The sequence below is a fragment of the Balaenoptera acutorostrata genome, chromosome 1 (genome assembly GCF_949987535.1).
Source record: "Balaenoptera acutorostrata chromosome 1, mBalAcu1.1, whole genome shotgun sequence".
Lineage (NCBI taxonomy): Eukaryota > Metazoa > Chordata > Mammalia > Artiodactyla > Balaenopteridae > Balaenoptera > Balaenoptera acutorostrata.
Window position 1 is genome coordinate 87981495 of NC_080064.1, and position 19352 is coordinate 88000846.

Consider the following 19352-nt stretch of genomic DNA (forward strand, 5'->3'; position numbering starts at 1 on the left):
AAACAAATGCCAGCAGACACACCATTTTGGCAGAATAAAAAGACCAAGTATCTCACTACACTAACACATTCACCACCATTGGCACACCCTGATTATACAGTAAAATCTAACATCTATATCAGTGCTAAGATAACCATGTCACAGTATTTGGGGTCAGAGAGTATTCTAAAATTTGTCTAAAGTCATTGGCTTGATCACATGTGTATATGCAGATACATTTACAACTCATACCCAGATACAAATACAAACATCAGATTTAGATGTGATGACAATGACTGAAAAGTATTTTATGGCTCCTGATTCACTCAAGGTTTAAATCTTCATATTAAGGCTGAATGCTCCATATTCTAGGAGAGGTGGAACACGCAGTCAAGCAATTTAGTGAATAGGAAAGAATACGCATGGCTTAGAAGATTTCACATAAAGTCTAGAAGCACCTTCAAATGTGTAGCGGAAATCAGGAGAAATTAGAGGAACACAGTTGGGAGCAGAGTGAGCGTAAGAAGGAAACTGTAACTGGAAAATTGTACAGAAGTCAGAAGAGAAAGTGGCTAGGATGGGATTTGATCCTTAACTCTATAAAAATTTTCTGGATGGGATTTTTTACAAGTCCAGGTAGTGACAAGTAATAAAGAGGAGATTGGTTCAAGATGGTGGAGTAGAAGGACGTGCACTTACTCCCTCTTGTGAGAGCACTGTAATCACAACTAACTGCTGAACAATCATCAACAGGAAGACACTGGAACTCACCAAAAAAGATACCCCACATCCAAACACAAAGGAGAAGCCACAATGAGATGGTAGGAGAGGTATAATCACAATAAAATCTAATCCCATAACTGCTGGGTGGGTGACTCACAAACTGGAGAACACTTATACCACAGAAGTCCACCCTCTGGAGTGAAGGTTCTGAGCCCCACGTCAGGCTTCCCAACCTGAGGGTCCGGCAACGGGAGGAGGAATTCTTAGAGAATCAGACTTTGAAGGCTAGCGGGATTTGATTGCAGGACTTCGACAGGACTGGGGGAAACAGAGACCCCACTCTTGGAGGGCACACACAAAGTAGTGTGTGCATCGGGACCCAGGGGAAGAAGCAGTGACCCCACAGGAGTCTGAACCAGACCTACCTTCCAGTGTTGGAGGGTATCCTGCAGAGGAGGGGGGTGGCTGTGTCTCACCATGAGGACAAGGACACTGGCAGCAGAAGTTCTGGTAAGTACTCCTTGGCATGAGTCCTCCCAGAGTCCACCATTAGCCCCACCAAAGAGGTGGGTAGGCTCCAGTGTTGGGTCACCTCAGGCCAAACAACCAACAGGGAGGGAACCCAGCCCCACCCATCAGCAGACAAGAGGATTAAAGTTTTACTTAGTTCTGCCTACCAGAACAACACCCAGCTCTACCCACCACCAGTCCCTCCCATCAGGAAACTTGCACAAGCCTCTTAGACAGCCTCATCCACCAGAGGGCAGAGAGCAGAAGCAAACAGAACAACAGTCCTGCAGCCTGTGGAACAAAAACCACATTCACAGAAAGATAGACAAGACGAAATGACAGAGGGCGATGTACCAGACGTAGGAACAAGATAAGATCTCAGAAAAACAACTAAATGAAGTGGAGATAGGGAACCTTCCAGAAAAACTATTCAGAATAATGATAGTGAAGATGATCCAGGACCTCAGAAAAAGAATGGAGGCAAATGTTGAGAAGATGCAAAAAGTGTTTAACAAAGACCTAGAAGAATTAAAGAACAAACACCTAGAAGAATTAAAGGACAAACAAACAGAGATGAACAATACAATAATTGAAATGAAAAATACACTAGAAGGAATCAATAGCAGAATAACTGAGGCAGAAGAACTGATAAGTGACCTGGAAGACAGAATGGTGGAATTCACTGCTGCGGAATAGAATAAAGAAAAAAGAATAAAAAGAAATGAAGACAGCCTAAGAGACCTCTGAGACAACATTAAACGGACCAACATTTGCATTATAGGGGTCCCAGAAGGAGAAGAGAGAAAGGACCAGAGAAAATATTTGAAGAGATTATAGACGAAAACTTCCTTGACATGGGAAAGGAAACAGTTAGCCAAGTCCAGGAAGCGCAGAGTCCCAGGCAGGATAAACCCAAGGAGAAATATGCCGAGACACATAGTAATCTAACTGACAAAAATTAAAGACAAAGAAAAATTATTGAAAGCAACAAGGGAAAAACAACAAATAACATACAAGGGAACTCCCATAAGGTTAACAGCTGATTTCTCAGCAGAAACTCTACAAGCCAGAAGGGAGTGGAAGGACATATTTAAAGTGATGAAAGGGAAAAACCTACAACCAAGATTACTCTACCAGGCAAGGATCTCATTCAGATTCGATGGAGAAATCAAAAGCTTTACTGACAAGCAAAAGCTAACAGAATTCAGCACCACCAAACGAGCTCTCCAACAAATGCTAAAGGAACTTCTCTAAGTGGGAAACGCAAGAGCAGAAAAGGAGCTACAAAAACAAACCCAAAACAATTAAGAAAATGGTCATAGGAACATACATAGCGATAATTACCTTAAACGTGAATGGATTAAATGCTCCAACAAAAAGACACAGGCTGGCTGAATGAATACAAAAACTAATCCCCTATATATGCTGTCTACAAGAGACCCACTTCAGACCTAGGGACAAATACAGACTGAAAGTGAAGGGATGGAAAAAGATATTCCATGCAAATGGAAATCAAAAGAAAGCTGGAGTAGCAACACTCATATCAGATAAAATGGACTTTAAAATAAAGAATGTTACAAGAGACAAGGAAGGACACTACATAATGATCAAGGGATCAATCCAAAAAGAAGATATAACAATTATAAATATATATGCACCCAACACAGGAGCACAATACATAAGGCAACTGCTAACAGCTATAAAAGAGGAAATCGACAGTAACACAATAATAGTGGGCGACTTTAACACCTCACTTACACCAATGGACAGATCATCCAAACAGAAAATTAAAAAGGAAACACAAGCTTTAAATGACACAATAGACCAGCTAGATTTAATTGATATTTATAGGACATTCCACCCCAAAACAGCAGATTACACTTTCTTCCTGGAATATTCTCCAGGTTAGATCACATCTTGAGTCACAAATCAAACCGCAGTAAATTTAAGAAAATTGAAATCACATCAAGCATCTTTTCTGACCACAGCACAATGAGATTAGAAATCAATTACAGGGAAAAAAAATGTTAAAAAACACAAACACATGGAGGCTAAACAATACATTACTAAATAACCAAGAGATCACTGAAGAAATCAGAGAAAGTAAAAAAATACCTAGAGACAAATTACAACAAAAATACGATGATCCAAAACCTATGGGATGCAGCAAAAGCAGTTCTAAGAGGGAAGTTTATAGCAATACAAGCATACCTCAAGAAACAAGAAAAATCTCAAATAAACAATCTAACCTTACACCTAAAGGAACTAGAGAAAGAAGAACAAACAAAACCCAAAGTTAGCAGAAGGAAAGAAATCATCAAGATCAGAGCAGAAATAAATGAAATAGAAACAAAGAAAGCAATAGCAAATATCAATAAAACTAAGAGCTGGTTCTTTGAGAAGATAAACAAAATTGAGAAACCATTAGCCAGACTCATCAAGAAAAAGAGGGAGAAGACTCAAACCAATAAAATTAGAAATGAAAAAGGAGAAGTTACAACACACACTGAAGAAATACAAACCACCCTGAGACTACTACAAGCAACTCTATGCCAATAAAATGGACAACCTGGAAGAAACGGACAAATTCTTAGAAAGGTATAACCTTCCAACACTGAACCAGGAAGAAATAGAAAATATGAACAGACCAATCTTAAGTAATGAAATTGAAACAGTGATGAAAAATCTTCCAACAAACAAAAGTCCAGGACCAGATGGCTTCACAGGTGAATTCTATTAAACATTTAGAGAAGAGCTAACACCCATCCTTCTCAAACTCTTCCAAAAAATTGCAAAGGAACACTCTCAAACTCATTCTATGACACCACCACCACCCTGATACCAAAACCAGACAAAGATACTACAAAAAAAGAAAATTACAGACCAATATCACTGATGAATATAGATACAAAAATCCTCAAGAAAATACTAGCAAACAGAATCCAACAACACATCAAAAGGATCATACACAATGATCAAGTGGGATTTATCCCAGGGATGCAAGGATTCTTCAATATACGCAAATCAATCAATGTGATACACCATATTAACAAATTAAGGAATAAAAACCATATGATCATCTCAATAGATGCAGAAAAAGCTTTTGACAAAATTCAACACCCATTTATGATAAAAACTCTCCAGAAAGTGGACAGAGAGGGAACCTACCTCAACATAATAAAGGCCATATACAACAAACCCACAGCAAACATCATTCTCAATGGTGAAAAACTGAAAGCATTTCCTCTAAGATCAGGAACAAGACAAGGATGTCTCACCACGATTATTCAACATAGTTTTGGAAGTCCTAGCCACGGCAATCAGAGAAGAAAAAGAAATAAAAGAAATACAAATTGGAAAAGAAGAAGTAAAACTGTCACTGTTTGCAGATGACATGATACTATACATAGAGAACACTAAAAATGCCACCAGAATACTACTAGAGCTAATCAATGAATTTGGTAAAGTTGCAGGATACAAAATTAACGCACAGAAATCTCTTGCTTTTCTATACACTAATGACGAAAAATCTGAAAGAGAAATTAAGGAAACACTCCCATTTACCATTGCAACAAAAAGAATAAAATACCTAGGAATAAACCTACCTAGGGAGACAAAAGACCTGTATGCAGAAAACTATAAGACACTGATGAAAGAAATTAAAGATGATACCAACAGATGGAGAGATATATCATGTTCTTGGATTGGAAGAATCAATACTGTGAAAATGACTACACTACCCAAAGAAATCTACAGATTCAATGGAATCCCTATGAACTTACCAGTGGCATTTTTTACAGAAGTAGAATAGACAGTCTTAAAATTTGTATGGAGACACAAAAGACTCCAAATAGCCAAAGCAGTCCTGAGGGAAAAAACAGAGCTGGAGGAATCAGACTCCCTGACTTGAGACTATACTACAAAGTTACAGTAATCAAGACAATATGGTACTGGCACAAAAACAGAAATATAGATCAGTGGAACCAGATAGAAAGCGCAGAGATAAACCCATGCACCTATGGTCAACTAATCTATGACAAAGGAGGCAAGGATATACAATGGAGAAAAGACGGTCTCTTCAATAAGTGGTGCTGGGAAAACTAGACAGGTACATGTAAAAGAATGAAATTAGAACACTCCCTTACACCATGCACAAAAATAAACTCAAAATGGATTAGAGACCTAAATGTAAGACCGGACACTATAAAACTCTTAGAGGAAAACACAGGAAGAACTCTCTTTGACATAAATCACAGCAATATCTTTTTTGGCCCACCTCCTAGAGTAATGGAAATAAAAACAAAAATAAACAAATGGGACCTAATGATACTTAAAAGGTTTTGCACCGCAAAGGAAACCATAAACAAGACGAAAAGACAACCGTCAGAATGTGAGAAAATATTTGCAAACGAGTCAACAAAGGATTAATCTCCAAAATATATAAACAGCTCATGCAGCTCAATATTAAAAAAACAAACAACCCAATCAAAAAATGGGCAGAAGACCTAAATAGGCATTTCTCCAAAGAAGACATACAGATGGCCAAGAAGCACATGAAAAGCTGCTCAACATCACTAATTATTAGAGAAGTGCCAATCAAAACTACAATGAGGTATCACCTCACACCAGTTAGAATGGGCATCATCAGAAAATCTACAAACAACAAATGCTGGAGAGGGTGTGGAGAAAAGGGAACCCTCTTGCACTGTTGGAGGGAATGTAAATTGATACAGCCACTATGGAGAACAGTATGGAGGTTCCTTAAGAAACTAAAAATGCAATTACCATATGACCCAGCAATCCCACTACTGGGCATATACCCAGAGAAAACCATAACTCAAAAAGACACATGCACCCCAATGTTCATTGCAGCACTATTTACAATAGCCAGGTCATGGAAGCAACCTAAATGCCCATCGACAGAAGAATGGATAAAGAAGATGTGGTACATATGTACAATGGAATATTACTCAGCCATAAAAAGGAATGAAAGTGGGTCATTTGTAGAGACGTGGATGTATCTAGAGATTGTCATACAGAGTGAAGCAACTGAGAAAGAGAAAAACAAATATCATATACTAACGCATATATGTTGGACCTAGAAAAATCGTACAGATGAACTGGTTTGCAGGGCAGAAATAGAGACACAGATGTAGAGAACAAACGTATGGACACCAAGGGGGGAAAGTGGTGGGGGAGGTGGGCGTGGTGGTGTGATGAATTGGGAGATTGGGATTGACATGTATACACTGATGTGGATAAAATGGATGACTAATAAGAACCTGCTGTATAAAAAAATAAAATTAAATTAAAAAAAAAAAAGAAGTCCAGGTAGTGAGTGGTAGATTAGCTTGGATTAAAAACTTTCAAAATGTTAAAATGCACACACCCTTATGACCTCCAAAGTTACCCTGCCATCGTGAATGTTATGTACGATGCCATAGTTCCTCTCTTAAATTGTCCTTTCTTTAGTAACCTTTATCTCCAATCTCAAGTAGAGGTGTCACAGCAGATATTCTCTCTTTTACAGATAAACTGACAAGATTGCATCAGGAGCGTTAGAAACATTTCCATAATCAAATAGCTCGCTGAAGGTAAAAATAATTCTGCGTTTTTTCAAGTAATTAGAAATTATCCAATTTGGTTTCAAATTGGTCCTGAGGTCTCATCAATGAGCTGAAATCAGAAGTAGTTATTGGCACTGTTGGACAGGAGAACTCCAAAAGGAAAAATTTTCTGCACTTTTTACTGTAGCTATGGAAAAGCCTTCAAAGCACACTTTTGGGAGTTCAACGTTATAGCTGGCAAGGCACATTCTGGTGATAGAGGGAAAGACTGATGGATATAAATACTGGGGTCAAGAGCTGTCTGCCAAGGCTGCCCTTCTTTGTACTCCTGCCTGTCATTAATGCACTCAGCTGTGACCAATTACTTCCACCTAAATGTCCTAAGATAGCAGCACTTAGGGCCTGGCTCCTACCACTAAAATGATGGCAAATACTCAAGAATAAAGACAATATATATGATTTTTAAGGGCATTTTGGTTGGTTCTATGAGAAAATATTAAAACACTCATTGAGATATTAAGATGATATAGTTACCAATAACAAAAGAACTCTCTGGAAAAAGAGTGCCTCTTTCCCCACCTTCACCAGAGAACATTAGAACTTGAGTAGGTAGCTAAGAGGCCTGGGTAGTTCTCTTAATTGCACTATTACAAGTTTATGGTGACTGCTTTAGGACAAATTTGTTTCCATTAAGCCCTATTTAATAATAAAGACAAGCATATTCTCAAATGGAAATGCTAATGGCTATATTTTTTAATACAACCAAATACCCACACATAATCTCATAAGAGTCAACTGACTTAATTTTATTCACAGTAAACAGCTATTATTAAAAATAAATTAAATGTCCTGCAGAAAGCTGTTGCTGTGACTTCCATTATGGCAGGGAGAAATAATTTCTACTTTGGGAGAATTTACCAGAAAGACAAACTAAGAATGGTTTCTAATTCTTACTTACTGTCAGATACATAGCTGCATAGACACTGAGAGCCGCTTCTTTGGATGGAAATGTCTTCCTTGCTCTCATGATGAGATCCGGGTTGCCCGTGCAGGCCTCTTCCCCACTGATGAACTGCGTATACTGCTGACACCCAAGTGCCGTGTAGTTGGGTTTACACAGGGCGAGAAAATGTGGAGCCAGATTTCCTGTAACTACTTGTCCAGCATTTACAAAGATGTCTGTAGCAAACAGTCCAAACGTATAAATTCCTGAGGAAGAAAACACACCATTTTAACTGTTTGGTTTGTTGTGGTTCAATTTACAATACACCAAGATGGAAATATTTTAGAAACTATAAAATAGTTCCTACATACATATATATATATATATATACATACGGTTCCTTCCATTTCACTCCCTCCAGCTCCTCTCTTTGCTTTCTGAAGTAGTGGGAGTGTTAAATTATTTAACATATTGAGCTGTCTACCACTGGCTACATTTTTATGCACGGCAGGTTTATAAGACGATAAAAGAAGAAAATATATTCTAAGGCTGTGTTTGGATAATGTGATTTTTTTAAATGGAGACGTGTTTCCCTTGAGAGGGTTCAGTCTATCACCTTCTGCTAATGTTAGTAATCTTTATTTTTTCCCTATTTTTGAATTTTTTTTTTAATCTTACTAACATTAAGCAGAGCAGTCATCTCCCTTTGATTATGCCTCTTAAGCTCATTCAAACTGATATTAACTCAGCTGGAGGTGCCAATTAGCAGCAAAATCCAATGCCATCAGTCTTCATTTAAATATCATGGAAAATCTTAATAAAGCAGAATGTTTTCAGATTAATCTCTATATCGCCATCAGAAACACATTTTTTAAAGTCATATACAGCTAAGTCCCGCCTTATCTTTTATGGCTTGAGTTTCAATTTATCAAATTTGGGACAATTTAGTAAATAATAAAGCAATTAGATTATAATGTTTAAATTATCTTCACAGTAGTAAAATTTATTTACTTTGTTTACCTGAAGGTATAAAATTAAGTACATAAATTTTCCCCCTTCTGTAAGGAACATGCCAATTTACTCAAATACCAAAAATATTTTCTAAATTCAATGTCATTGGTCATTATGGCCAAAACTTATCTTTCTACTTAGATAGCATAGGCGAAATAAATTCTTTGGCATCATTGTCAATAAACTTACAGATACAATCAGCAAGGATGTGGTATCGATGTAAAGAAATCCGTTCTTTTATAATTTTGGGTAATAAAATCCATCAGGACATTTTAAAACTATGCCAAGATAATACTTCCCAAACACTCGGTTCATTAAAAAGTCATATAATTCTATTATGATAATTAGATGCTTTTTTTTCTTTGTCATATATTTCTGGATTGTTTGTTTCCTAAGCCTTTACATAATTATTGGCAGTTGTGTTGCAAATCACCAGGATCAAATAATTTTCCAGGATTAGATACATGACTATCCTTTTCATTTTCAAAATATTATGTAACATTATGCAAGGTTCTTGCACCCAAACCTGCACATAGCAAAACTCTATGTGCATACAAACCACCATGAAACAAATACCTTAGTTCTCTATTGAAAAAACTTACAAGGAAGCAATGAAAAGCTTTCTTTACATCTTACCAGCATTCCATGAGCCATACAAGTAAATGTTACTAAAATCAGAAATCTGGCAGAAGCAGAGAAATGGAAAAGAACAAAGCTCAATAAAATGTTACTGTATATACTATCTCTTTCCAAATCTCATGGTCTAGCATGGGAATCTAAATGTCAAGTCTTCACCTCTCTTCTCTTGAAATCTAGGCTAAGATGTACTCATTTTATTTAACCAAACCATTCTTTTTATCTGGTACAATAAGTTTTCCTGTTTAAAATACAGAGGAATGTTTGATAAGGATATGGAAATGTCTCTCGATACTTGTAAAGTTCCCAAATGTGCTTTAGAATTAAAATAGTGCATCAGGCCCAAGGCCAATATTGAAGTTAACTACAAAGATACTTATTAAAGTGAGATCTCATGAGTGTATCCACTGTGCTGACCTCCAGAATAAAGTCACTATGAAGAGTGATGTCCTATTATGCAGTAATGCTTTGCGCACAAGCTTCCATTTTATTATAACAAACTAGAAACGTCCAAATCATGATAAACAAGGAAACAAGAAACAAACCAAGCACTCCTAAATATTTTATAAAATCATGTAAGAAGTAAGAAACATGCAGAGACTTAAAAGCACACTTTACTGTGTGCCATTCAGGAAGACTTCGTTTTACTGAGCTTCGCTTTATTGGGCTTCGCAGAGAGTGCATTTTTTTTTACAAATAGAAGGTGTGTGGCAACCCTGTGTTGAGCAAGTCTATTGGCACCATTTTTCCAATAACATTTGCTCACTCTGCGTGTCTATGTCACATTTTAGTAATTCTCCCAATATTTCGAAGTTTTTCATTATGATTGTATTTGTTATTGGTGATCTGTGATCAGTGATCTTTGATGTTACTATGGTAACTGTTTTGGGGCAGCACAAACTGCACCCATACAAGGCAGTGAATTTAACTGATAAATGTGTGTGCTCTGACTGCTCCACCAACCAGCCGTTCCCCTGTATTTCTCTCCCTCTCCTCAGGACCCCCTATTCCCTAAGACACAACATTATTGAAATTAGGCCATTGGACTTCCCTGGCGGCTCAGTGGTTAAGAATCCGCCTGCCAACGCAGGGGACGCGGGTTCAAGCCCTGGTCTGGGAAGATCCCACATGCCGTGGAGCAACTAAGCCCGTGCACCACAACTACTCTAGAGCCCGTGAGCCACAACTACTGAAGCCCACGTGCACAGAGCCTGTGCTCTGCAACAAGAGAAGCCACCGCAATGAGAAGCCCACGCACCGCAACAAAAAGTAGCCTCAACCAGAGAAAGCCCGTGCGCAGCAATGAAGACCCAATGCAGCCAGAAAAAAATAAATTAATTAATTTAAAAAAAAAGAAATTAGGCCATTAAAAACCCTACAATAGCCTCTAAGTGTACGAGTGAAAGGAAGAGTCACATATCTCACTCTTAATCAAAGCTAGAAATGATGAAGCTTAGTCGAAAGCTGAGATAGGCTGAAAGCTGGGTCTCTTGTGCTAAACAGTCAGCCAAGTTGCAAACGCAAAGGAAACGTTCTTGAAGGATGTTAAGAAAGCGGAACAGCCTTACTGCTGATATGGAGCAAGTTTTAGTGGTCTGGATAGAAGATCAAACCAGCCATAATATTCCCTTAAACCAAAGCCTAATCCAGAGCAAGGCCCTAACTCTCTTCAATTCTATAAAAGTTGAGAGAGGTGAGGAAGCTACAGAAGAAAAGTTTGAAGCTAGCAGAGGATGATTCATGAGGTTTAAGGAAAGAAGTCATCTCCATAACAGGAAAGTACAAAGTGAAGCAGCAACTGCTGATATAGAAGCTGCAGCAAGCTATCCAGAAGATCTAGCTAAGATCATTACTGATTATCTACACTAAATAACAAATTTTCAATGTGGACAAAACAACCTTCTATTGGAAGAAGATGCCATCAAGGACTTTCAGATCTAGAGAGAAGAAAATGCCTGGCTTTAAAGCTTCAAAAGACAGGCTGACTCTCTTCTTTGGGGCTTATGCAGCTGGTGATTTTAAGGTGAAGCAAATGCTCACTTACTATTCTGTAAAGCCTAGGGCCCTTAAGAGTTATGCTAAATATACTCGGCCTTTTCTCAATAAATGGAACAACAAAGCCTGGATGACAGCATTATCTGTTTATAACATGATTTACTAAATATTTTAAGCCCACTGTTGAGATCTACTGCTCAGAAAAAAAATTCCTTTCAAAATATTACTGCTCATTGACAATGCACCTGGCCACCCAAGAGCTCTGATGGAGATGTACAATGAGATTAATGTTGTTTTCATGCCTGCTGACACAACATTCATTCTGCAGGTCATGAGGAGTAATTCTGATTTTCAAGTCTCATTATTTAAGAAATACATTTCATAAGTCTGTAGCTGCCATAGATAGGGATTCCTCTGATGGATCTGGGCAAAGTTAACTGAATACCTTCTGGAGAGGATTCACCATTCTAGATGCCATTAAGAACATTCATGATTCATGGAAAGAGGTCAAAATATTAACATTAAACAGGAGTTTGAAAGAAGGTGATTCAACCCTCATGGATGACTTGGAGGGGTTCAACACTTCAGTGGAGGAGGTCACTGAAGATGTGGTAGAAATAGGAGAAGAATTAGAAATAGAAGTGGAGCTTGAAGATGTGACTGAATCACTGCAGTCTCATGATAAAACTTGAATGGATGAGGATTTGCTTCTATGGATGAGGAAAGAAAGTGGTTTCTTGAGATGGAATCTAATCCTGGTGAAGGTGCTGTGAAGACTGTTGAAATGACAACAAAGGATTTAGAATATTTCATAAACTTAGTTGATAAAGCAGCAGCAGGGTTTGAGAGGATGGACTACCATTTCTAAAGAAGCTCTACCATGGGTAAAAAGCTATCAAACAGCATTGCATGCCACAAAGAAATCGTTCGTAAAAGGAAGACTCAATCACTGTGGCTAACTTGATTGTTGTCCTATTTTAAGAAGTTTCCACAGCCACCCCAACCTTCAGATGCTACCACCCTGATCAGTCAGCAGCCATCAACGTTGAGGCAAGACCCTCCACCAGCAAAAAGATTACAACTCATTAAAGGCTCAGGTGATGATTACCATTTTTTAGTGATTTTAATTTTTAAAAGTATTTTTAATTAAGGTATGTATTTTTTTTAAGACATAATGCTATTGCACAGACTACAATAGAGTGTAAACGCAACTTCTATATGCACTGGGAAACCAAAAACTTCATGTGACTTGCTTTATTGCCATATTCACTTTATCATAGTGGTCTAGAACTGAGCTCAAATATCTTGGAGGTATGCCTGTATATTCTTTAGAAATATGTGTGTAAATGAATAAAAATATTTTACTTAAGTAGGCATAATATAATTTAACAATATTTAGGAAGGTTCAACTTCATCAAAATACTTTAGTTCTGAGTATATTATTGCTTATTTTGTTATTAAATGATTCTCATGCAAAGATTAAATGGGTCAAGGACACAGTATTGATGCATGTGAAAAATATAACTTTTAAAGTTTCATATAAAAGCTATCCCTTCAACAGTATAAATGAGGGCTGTGGGGATGTATAAGTTGATGGCAATAAAAAGAAGTCTTAGATATGAAGACCTTTCATCTCCAGAGAGATTTAAAGGCATGATGACGTTTGATTAGTCTTTAGTGGGTTTATATATGGATTAGGTGATCTGTGCATAATATCTCCAAAGTCTTCATCTTGTTCCCATCAATATGAGAAATATATTGAAGGGTTACAGTATCCGTAATCTTAATACTGATCAGAATGTTAAATGTTATTTAGTATATATAGATGCACTTTTTCTTATTTGATAAAGCCAGGAAATAATCACCTATATTAAGTTTTATTGTTTCAGTTAAAAAAACCTGTCTTGGCCAAGTGTCTTTTGAATTGAGATGATTTTCAGTAATTCGTCAATGTTCATATCATTAGTGCTAGAATTTGAGATTTAAAGTATCAGTAAATCTTGTCCCCTAATAAAATCACCAATACATTTTTGTAAAAAATGGTTTTTGTACCATTTTTTGTACCATTTTTTTGTAAAAAAAACACCTCAGAAGTAGTTCATGGATTGCTACTTATGATAATTAACAAATACAGCATTTCTTTTATTTGTCCAGCTATTTTTCTTGTCCTTCATGATGTTCGATAACCAACCTAGGTTATCATTTCTACCTAAGCGTTGTTTCTGAAATTTAATAAACATAGTAAATCATTTCTTTTAATTATGTAATTTTTAGTTTCTTTTAGAATTTAAATATCCAAGTATGGTGGGATTTGTTTTCCTTAAAATAATATGGAAATGACACCACGAAATGGAGTTTTGCAAAACAGGAGAGAAAATAGTATGCAGTGTTTATTTTTAAAAACCAAATTGAAACATTTCAAAGAAAATATAACCTAATATTCGAATACAGTTAATATGCTGGTCATTTTAAAGGTTGGCTTATACATAAACACTGTTTCAGCAACAATAAAAACAATTCAATGAACACATACCAAGAAATCGCACAGTTCTCCTCACCAGTGGGTTTATATAGCAACAGTCTCCAGTTAAAATAGTTTTCTCCTGGTTTTCAAAATCCCTTGTGGCCAGTTGTAGGCAAAACACAGCAGTTTCTCCAACTATTATCTTCCAAGGAAATAAAAGATTAAAGAACATTAGAATTTAACCAGTATAAATGTAGAATATTTTTATTTTTAAAAAATGCAAAAAAAGGACTTCCTTTGAGTGGTAATAATCTCAATATAAACCTGAACCATATTTGGGTAACCAGACCCTTTTACTATAACCTTATCCCTATATATATAAAACCCATATTTCCCTCAATTCAAAAAATTATTAAACTGATAAATTATGAATAAAAATGGACTATTGAACATTTTTGCTTTCTAAAAGACTTCATTAGAAGTGAAATAGGGGCTTCCCTGGTGGCACAGTGGTTGAGAGTCTGCCTGCCGATGAGGGGGACACGGGTTCGAGCCCTGGTATGGGAGGATCCCACATGCCGCGGAGCAACTGGGCCCGTGTGCCACAACTACTGAGCCTGCGCGTCTGGAGCCTGTGCTCCGCAACAAGAGAGGCCGCGATAGTGAGAGGCCTGCGCACCGCGATGAAGAGTGGCCCCCACTCGCTGCGGCTGGGGAGGGCCCTCGCACAGAGGCGAGGACCCAACACAGCCAAAAGTGAATAAATAAATAAATAAAGTGAAATTCTAAAAAAAAAAAAAAAAAGTGAAATATATGAAAGATCTTTGCTTTAAGGATGCACTCATTTTTTATCTGTAATTGAATTTCAAGTTTCATTTTTAAGTGATTATGTCTCATTTAAATTTGACTCTGCCATAGATATCAGAACAAACCTCAATGAAAATAATCTTGGGACTTCCCTGGTGGTCTAGTGGTTAAGACTCCACACTCCCAATGCAGGGGGCCTGGGTTCGATCCCTGGTGAAGGAACTAGATCCCACATGCTGCAACTAAGAGCCCACAGGCTGCAACTAAAAGATCCTGCATGCCGCAACTAAAGATCCCGCACGCCGCAACGAAGATCCTGCATGCCACAACGAAGACCCGGTGCAAACAAATAAAAAATAAATAACTAACTAAATAAATATATTTTTTTAAAAAGAATGCTTTTATTTAAAAAAAAAGAAAAGAATCTTGAAAGGATCTGATATAAATATACTAATATAAAATTATATTAATACTTTTATAACAAGAAAATATAATCAAAATAGTATCATTCTATTCTGGGACATTATTAAGAATTGTAATCACTAATATATTCTTTATACTTTAGTATACATATGTCATTTTAATCGTCATAAAAACTGTATGAAACAGAGAATATTATCATACCTCTTTGACAAGGGAAAAAAAACAAGACTTGGAACTCAAATGAATTGTCAAAGGCCACAGAGCTAGTGAGGAGAAAAATTAGGTTCTGATACAGATTCTTTACTCAGCTATGTGATTTATGAAAGGACCTGGCTATCTTCCACTGGTGTTTGTACCATTTCATTAGTTTTTATACATGGTCTTTAAAATCACCCAGCAAGGTATTAGAACAAGTGTCATGTGTCATAATACCATTTTACAGATGAGGAAATGAAAGCTTGAGGAGGTTAAATAATTTGCTCTCCATAAGGCCAGTCAGAAGCCAAGCAGAAAATTCTGACTCAGCCCTAGATCTTCTGACTCTATTTAATACCACAAACAACCACACTAGAAATAAGATTATGAGAAAAGAAACCGGAGCCAATAGCATGTCTCCTAATTTGTCATTGTTTAGGTTAGTTTTTAGGTCATCTTATCAAGGTTAAATAACGCACTATATAGGGAGTCCCTGATATCCCCTGGAGAAGTGATTTTGGAGTCCTTGTGAAAAGATATACCTACGATTACCAGATATTCAAAATTATGAGTGGGAGGTAGAGAAGGAGATCACAGGAGATTAAGTGTCTGTTTTGACTAATTTTATCCCAACACGTGCAACAGATTATGAGGCATCTCTTAATTTTTATCCTTCCTTCTACCTCCTTTTCCTCTACTATATTTCTTCTTCCAAGTATGTGAGGGTTCAAAGTTTAACCAGAAGATGTTGAGCTGAATTACTTTAAAGGAATCTAGTCTTGCCTATCTGGTAAGGTAGAATTGAATTAGCAAAGGCTAGAGTCTATAGCTTTGCAAATCCTCCTGAAACTTTTAACTTTGGCAAAGTCGAGCAGGTCAGCCTAAACAGGCACAACAGGTATATTTTATGGGTTCATCAGCTGCCACCAGGGTCCTAGGAGAAACTGCCAAATAGACAAGCTGTGTGTCTGACACCTTCTTATCTTCCATTCTGAATCACTTTTTCATGCCCTACCTTCCTCTCTGCTGCTCCTTGAAAGAAGTTACTTTCTGAGTTCTCAGTTCCAACTTCTTCCAGGTCTGTTTTACCCCAGAATGTGCCAAATTCTAACATTCTATCATCCACTCCACATCATGAGCTGACTGATGCCCCCCGATTCTGCCCTCTGAGCCTTCTCTTCTCCACAGCACGTATCATGGGGTCTCCACTCCCGGGTTGGCTCCACCCCACAGTACACTGAACCCACAACTCAGTCTGTTAACACACTAACCCCCCTAGACTGTAGTAGATACCCAAGAATTCTTACTGAATGCATGAATGAATCCCATCCTCAATAGATCGGAAGGTCTTAATCTGCCTCTGACCTTTTACCTGACTCCTAAGAACCACCTTTTTCTGCCTTGTTCTTGTGAAGAAGGCTCTACCCTCTACCCTAGTTCCTATAAGCAGATCCTGTATGTTTAGTCTCTGACTTGGTTACCCATTTACTTACCAGACTAAAAGCTGCTTTGTCCGGATACTCTTCCCAGTTTTCCTAATGCTAACCTCTTGCTTGTCTGTATCCCTGCACATTGCATGTTTCTGAGTTTCCTGTTTGTGTCTTGAGCATATCTGTCAAAACACTGTCTCAGTCAATATTATTTGGCTGCTACTAAAAGAATCCCACTCAAACTGGATTAAGAATAGGGAATTTATTCTAAGGTTGGTGGGTTATCTCAGAACCTAGTGTGAAGGGCACAGGATTAGGTTCAGGGATGGAAATTTCTCAGGAGTCCAGGCAACTACTCTCTCAGTCTCATTCTTCTTCTCTGGAGTCATGCTGTCTCTCATCTCAGCTCGTCTCTGAATGCCTGACTCATTCTTGTCTTTCTGCAGCCGCTTCTCCTGCTTCCTAGGGTACACGAGTGCTCCAGCAGTCTCCAAGAGCCCTGTTTCAACATGTCAGCTCAGTTCAAGGAAAATTCAACTAATTAGATTTACTGAACCCCAATTCAAAATTCCCAGAAGGTTCAGCTTGAGACAGGTGTCTCTTCGGTCCAATTAACCAAGGTTAAGAAGGTGTGATATGGTGTATGAAAACTGCCTGGTGGGTAGAAAGGTTAGTTCTCAAAAAAAAGAGAGCTGCAGTGATGTCTACTTCAAACTCCCATCCATTATATCTTGCTGGACCTCCTCCGTGCTAGTTCTTGCCCTTCGACTAGCACTTTCTACCATGTTCTCTGGATACTGGCTTCTGTCTGCCTACCTGGACTTCATCTCATCAAATTCATGTGCCTAGGCCCTAGTGTCTGCTTTCCTTCAGTGGGTATGTCTGCTTCCCATGCTCTAGTTCTCCCTCCTTCACTGTGACATCTGTGGAACTCCTCATCCAAATCATATTCTTTCTTAACTTCCCTCATCCCAACTTCCTAAGTCAAAACTCCCATTGCTACAACTCTCAGATAAATTCAAGTAATGAAAATAACACAATTCTTATTACGATGAGTACCTAGATGCCTCTGAGTTAAGGACACTGCACTGATGTTTAAGGAAGGGTTTATAATCTAGTTGGGCGGACACAAGGTGAGATAATTAATAATGGTGCAAGGCTGTAAATGCTGACTTTTGACTGGTTTGGACAATAAGTGCCAGTAGAACATTTAGGAAGCGTCACTGAGTCACTGAGGGCATCTATGGTGGCCATGAAGTGTGTCACTAGGATCTCCTGCTCTGGGCAGGCTCTTGGTCTGATGTTCCCAGTTGTCACTCCTCTGGATCAAATACTGAGTCCCTGCTGAGGCCACACTTCCTGCAGGCTCCTCCTGGCAATGGCTAGGCATGGTGGGGGAATCCAGGTGAGTCTATTCCTCTAAGATGTGGGCTAAAGACTCCCCATGATTCTGGCCTTTCTTGGAACTGTGCTGTACTCTGAGGTGCTTCCTACCCAATCCTCCTTCCTTCCCCCTCTCCTTCACAAAGGTCAGCCCTCCATCATAGTCTGAAGGTTCTCCTTGCCTTCTCTGGTTTACCACTCTGCAACTTTTATCTTTTACAAGTGTTTCCCTTGATAAATATATGGTATATATCTAATCACATTTGGTACCTGCTTCTAGAAGAACCCAAATTAACATGGCATCAAAGAAAGACAGGGGGTGATTCTTATTACGCTTCAAGGAAGGATAGTTCTTAGACAGATGTAGAGGGTTTGGACGGAAGCCCTATGGGGAAGACAGTATTAGGAGAGGAAAGGAGATAGCCTTTCTCCTTGTAGCTCTCAACTTGACCTGAACATAAGGCTAAAGTGGACTGAGTTTGCCTTGGAGGTAGAGGCTCTGGTCAGTGAACTGCAGACCTAAATTCTGTGTTCCCTGATTTTATCAGGTTCTTTTTCTCTTGACCTGTCAGAAGCCCTCCCTAGAGGATTTCATTCCTCCTAAGTCTTTACCAACCCCTGCTACTGTAACAAGTCCTAAATATTTCTCTCTCCCCTGAGCTCCAGATGCAGGTCTCCAACCACCTATCAAATAGCAACATCTCAACATACTCAGACCTACATACTGAAGCCTCAAAGTCCTCCCATCCAAAGTGAAATTCCAGTCTCCCACCCTAAACCTCCTGTCCAACTTGGACACACAGGCTAAAACTCTCACACCCTTACACACCGTGCTGAAACCTTCATTTCCCTCCTCTGCCTCTCTCTATCAATTGCTAACTTCTATTGCTCTTATATTTTAATATTCTTGTATTGCTCTTATACTCTCAGAACTCACCTCTGTGCTTGCATTTTCCCTGCTCAAATTGTGTGCAATCCAAATTTCCTATTTACAATTTCCAGTGTGTCTTCATAGCCAATGGAGTAACAGGAATTGTTGTAAGAGACTGTTTACAGGTGAACCTAAACCCATCTTTCTCAGCTTCCCTTACAAGCCTCCAGACACACTATGTTCTAGTCACAGCTAAACATTTTCATTCCCCAACATACCAGGCATTCCCATACATTCTGGCTTGTGTACTTGGTCCACGCTTATGATAGGCAATGGTAGGCAGTTCTGTTCTTAAGACATAATTTACATACTGCCTACTCTACTGCAACTCTATTCCTGGTACAACCCATCCCTC

At 38.3% G+C, this 19352-nt stretch overlaps 1 protein-coding gene across 2 annotated transcripts in view; it reads right to left on the reverse strand.

The window, feature by feature from the left end:
- The window catches only part of PLPPR5 (phospholipid phosphatase related 5), a 127630-nt gene that overhangs the window by 72136 nt on the left and 36142 nt on the right, over nt 1-19352 (reverse strand). For both annotated transcript variants that reach the window (XM_007169544.2, XM_007169543.2), the window contains exons 2-3: nt 13898-14030; nt 7738-7988 (exon numbers count right to left, since the gene is read on the reverse strand). In XM_007169544.2, the coding sequence (XP_007169606.2) occupies nt 7738-7988; nt 13898-14030 (384 nt within the window). The remainder of the gene's footprint in view (nt 1-7737; nt 7989-13897; nt 14031-19352) is intronic.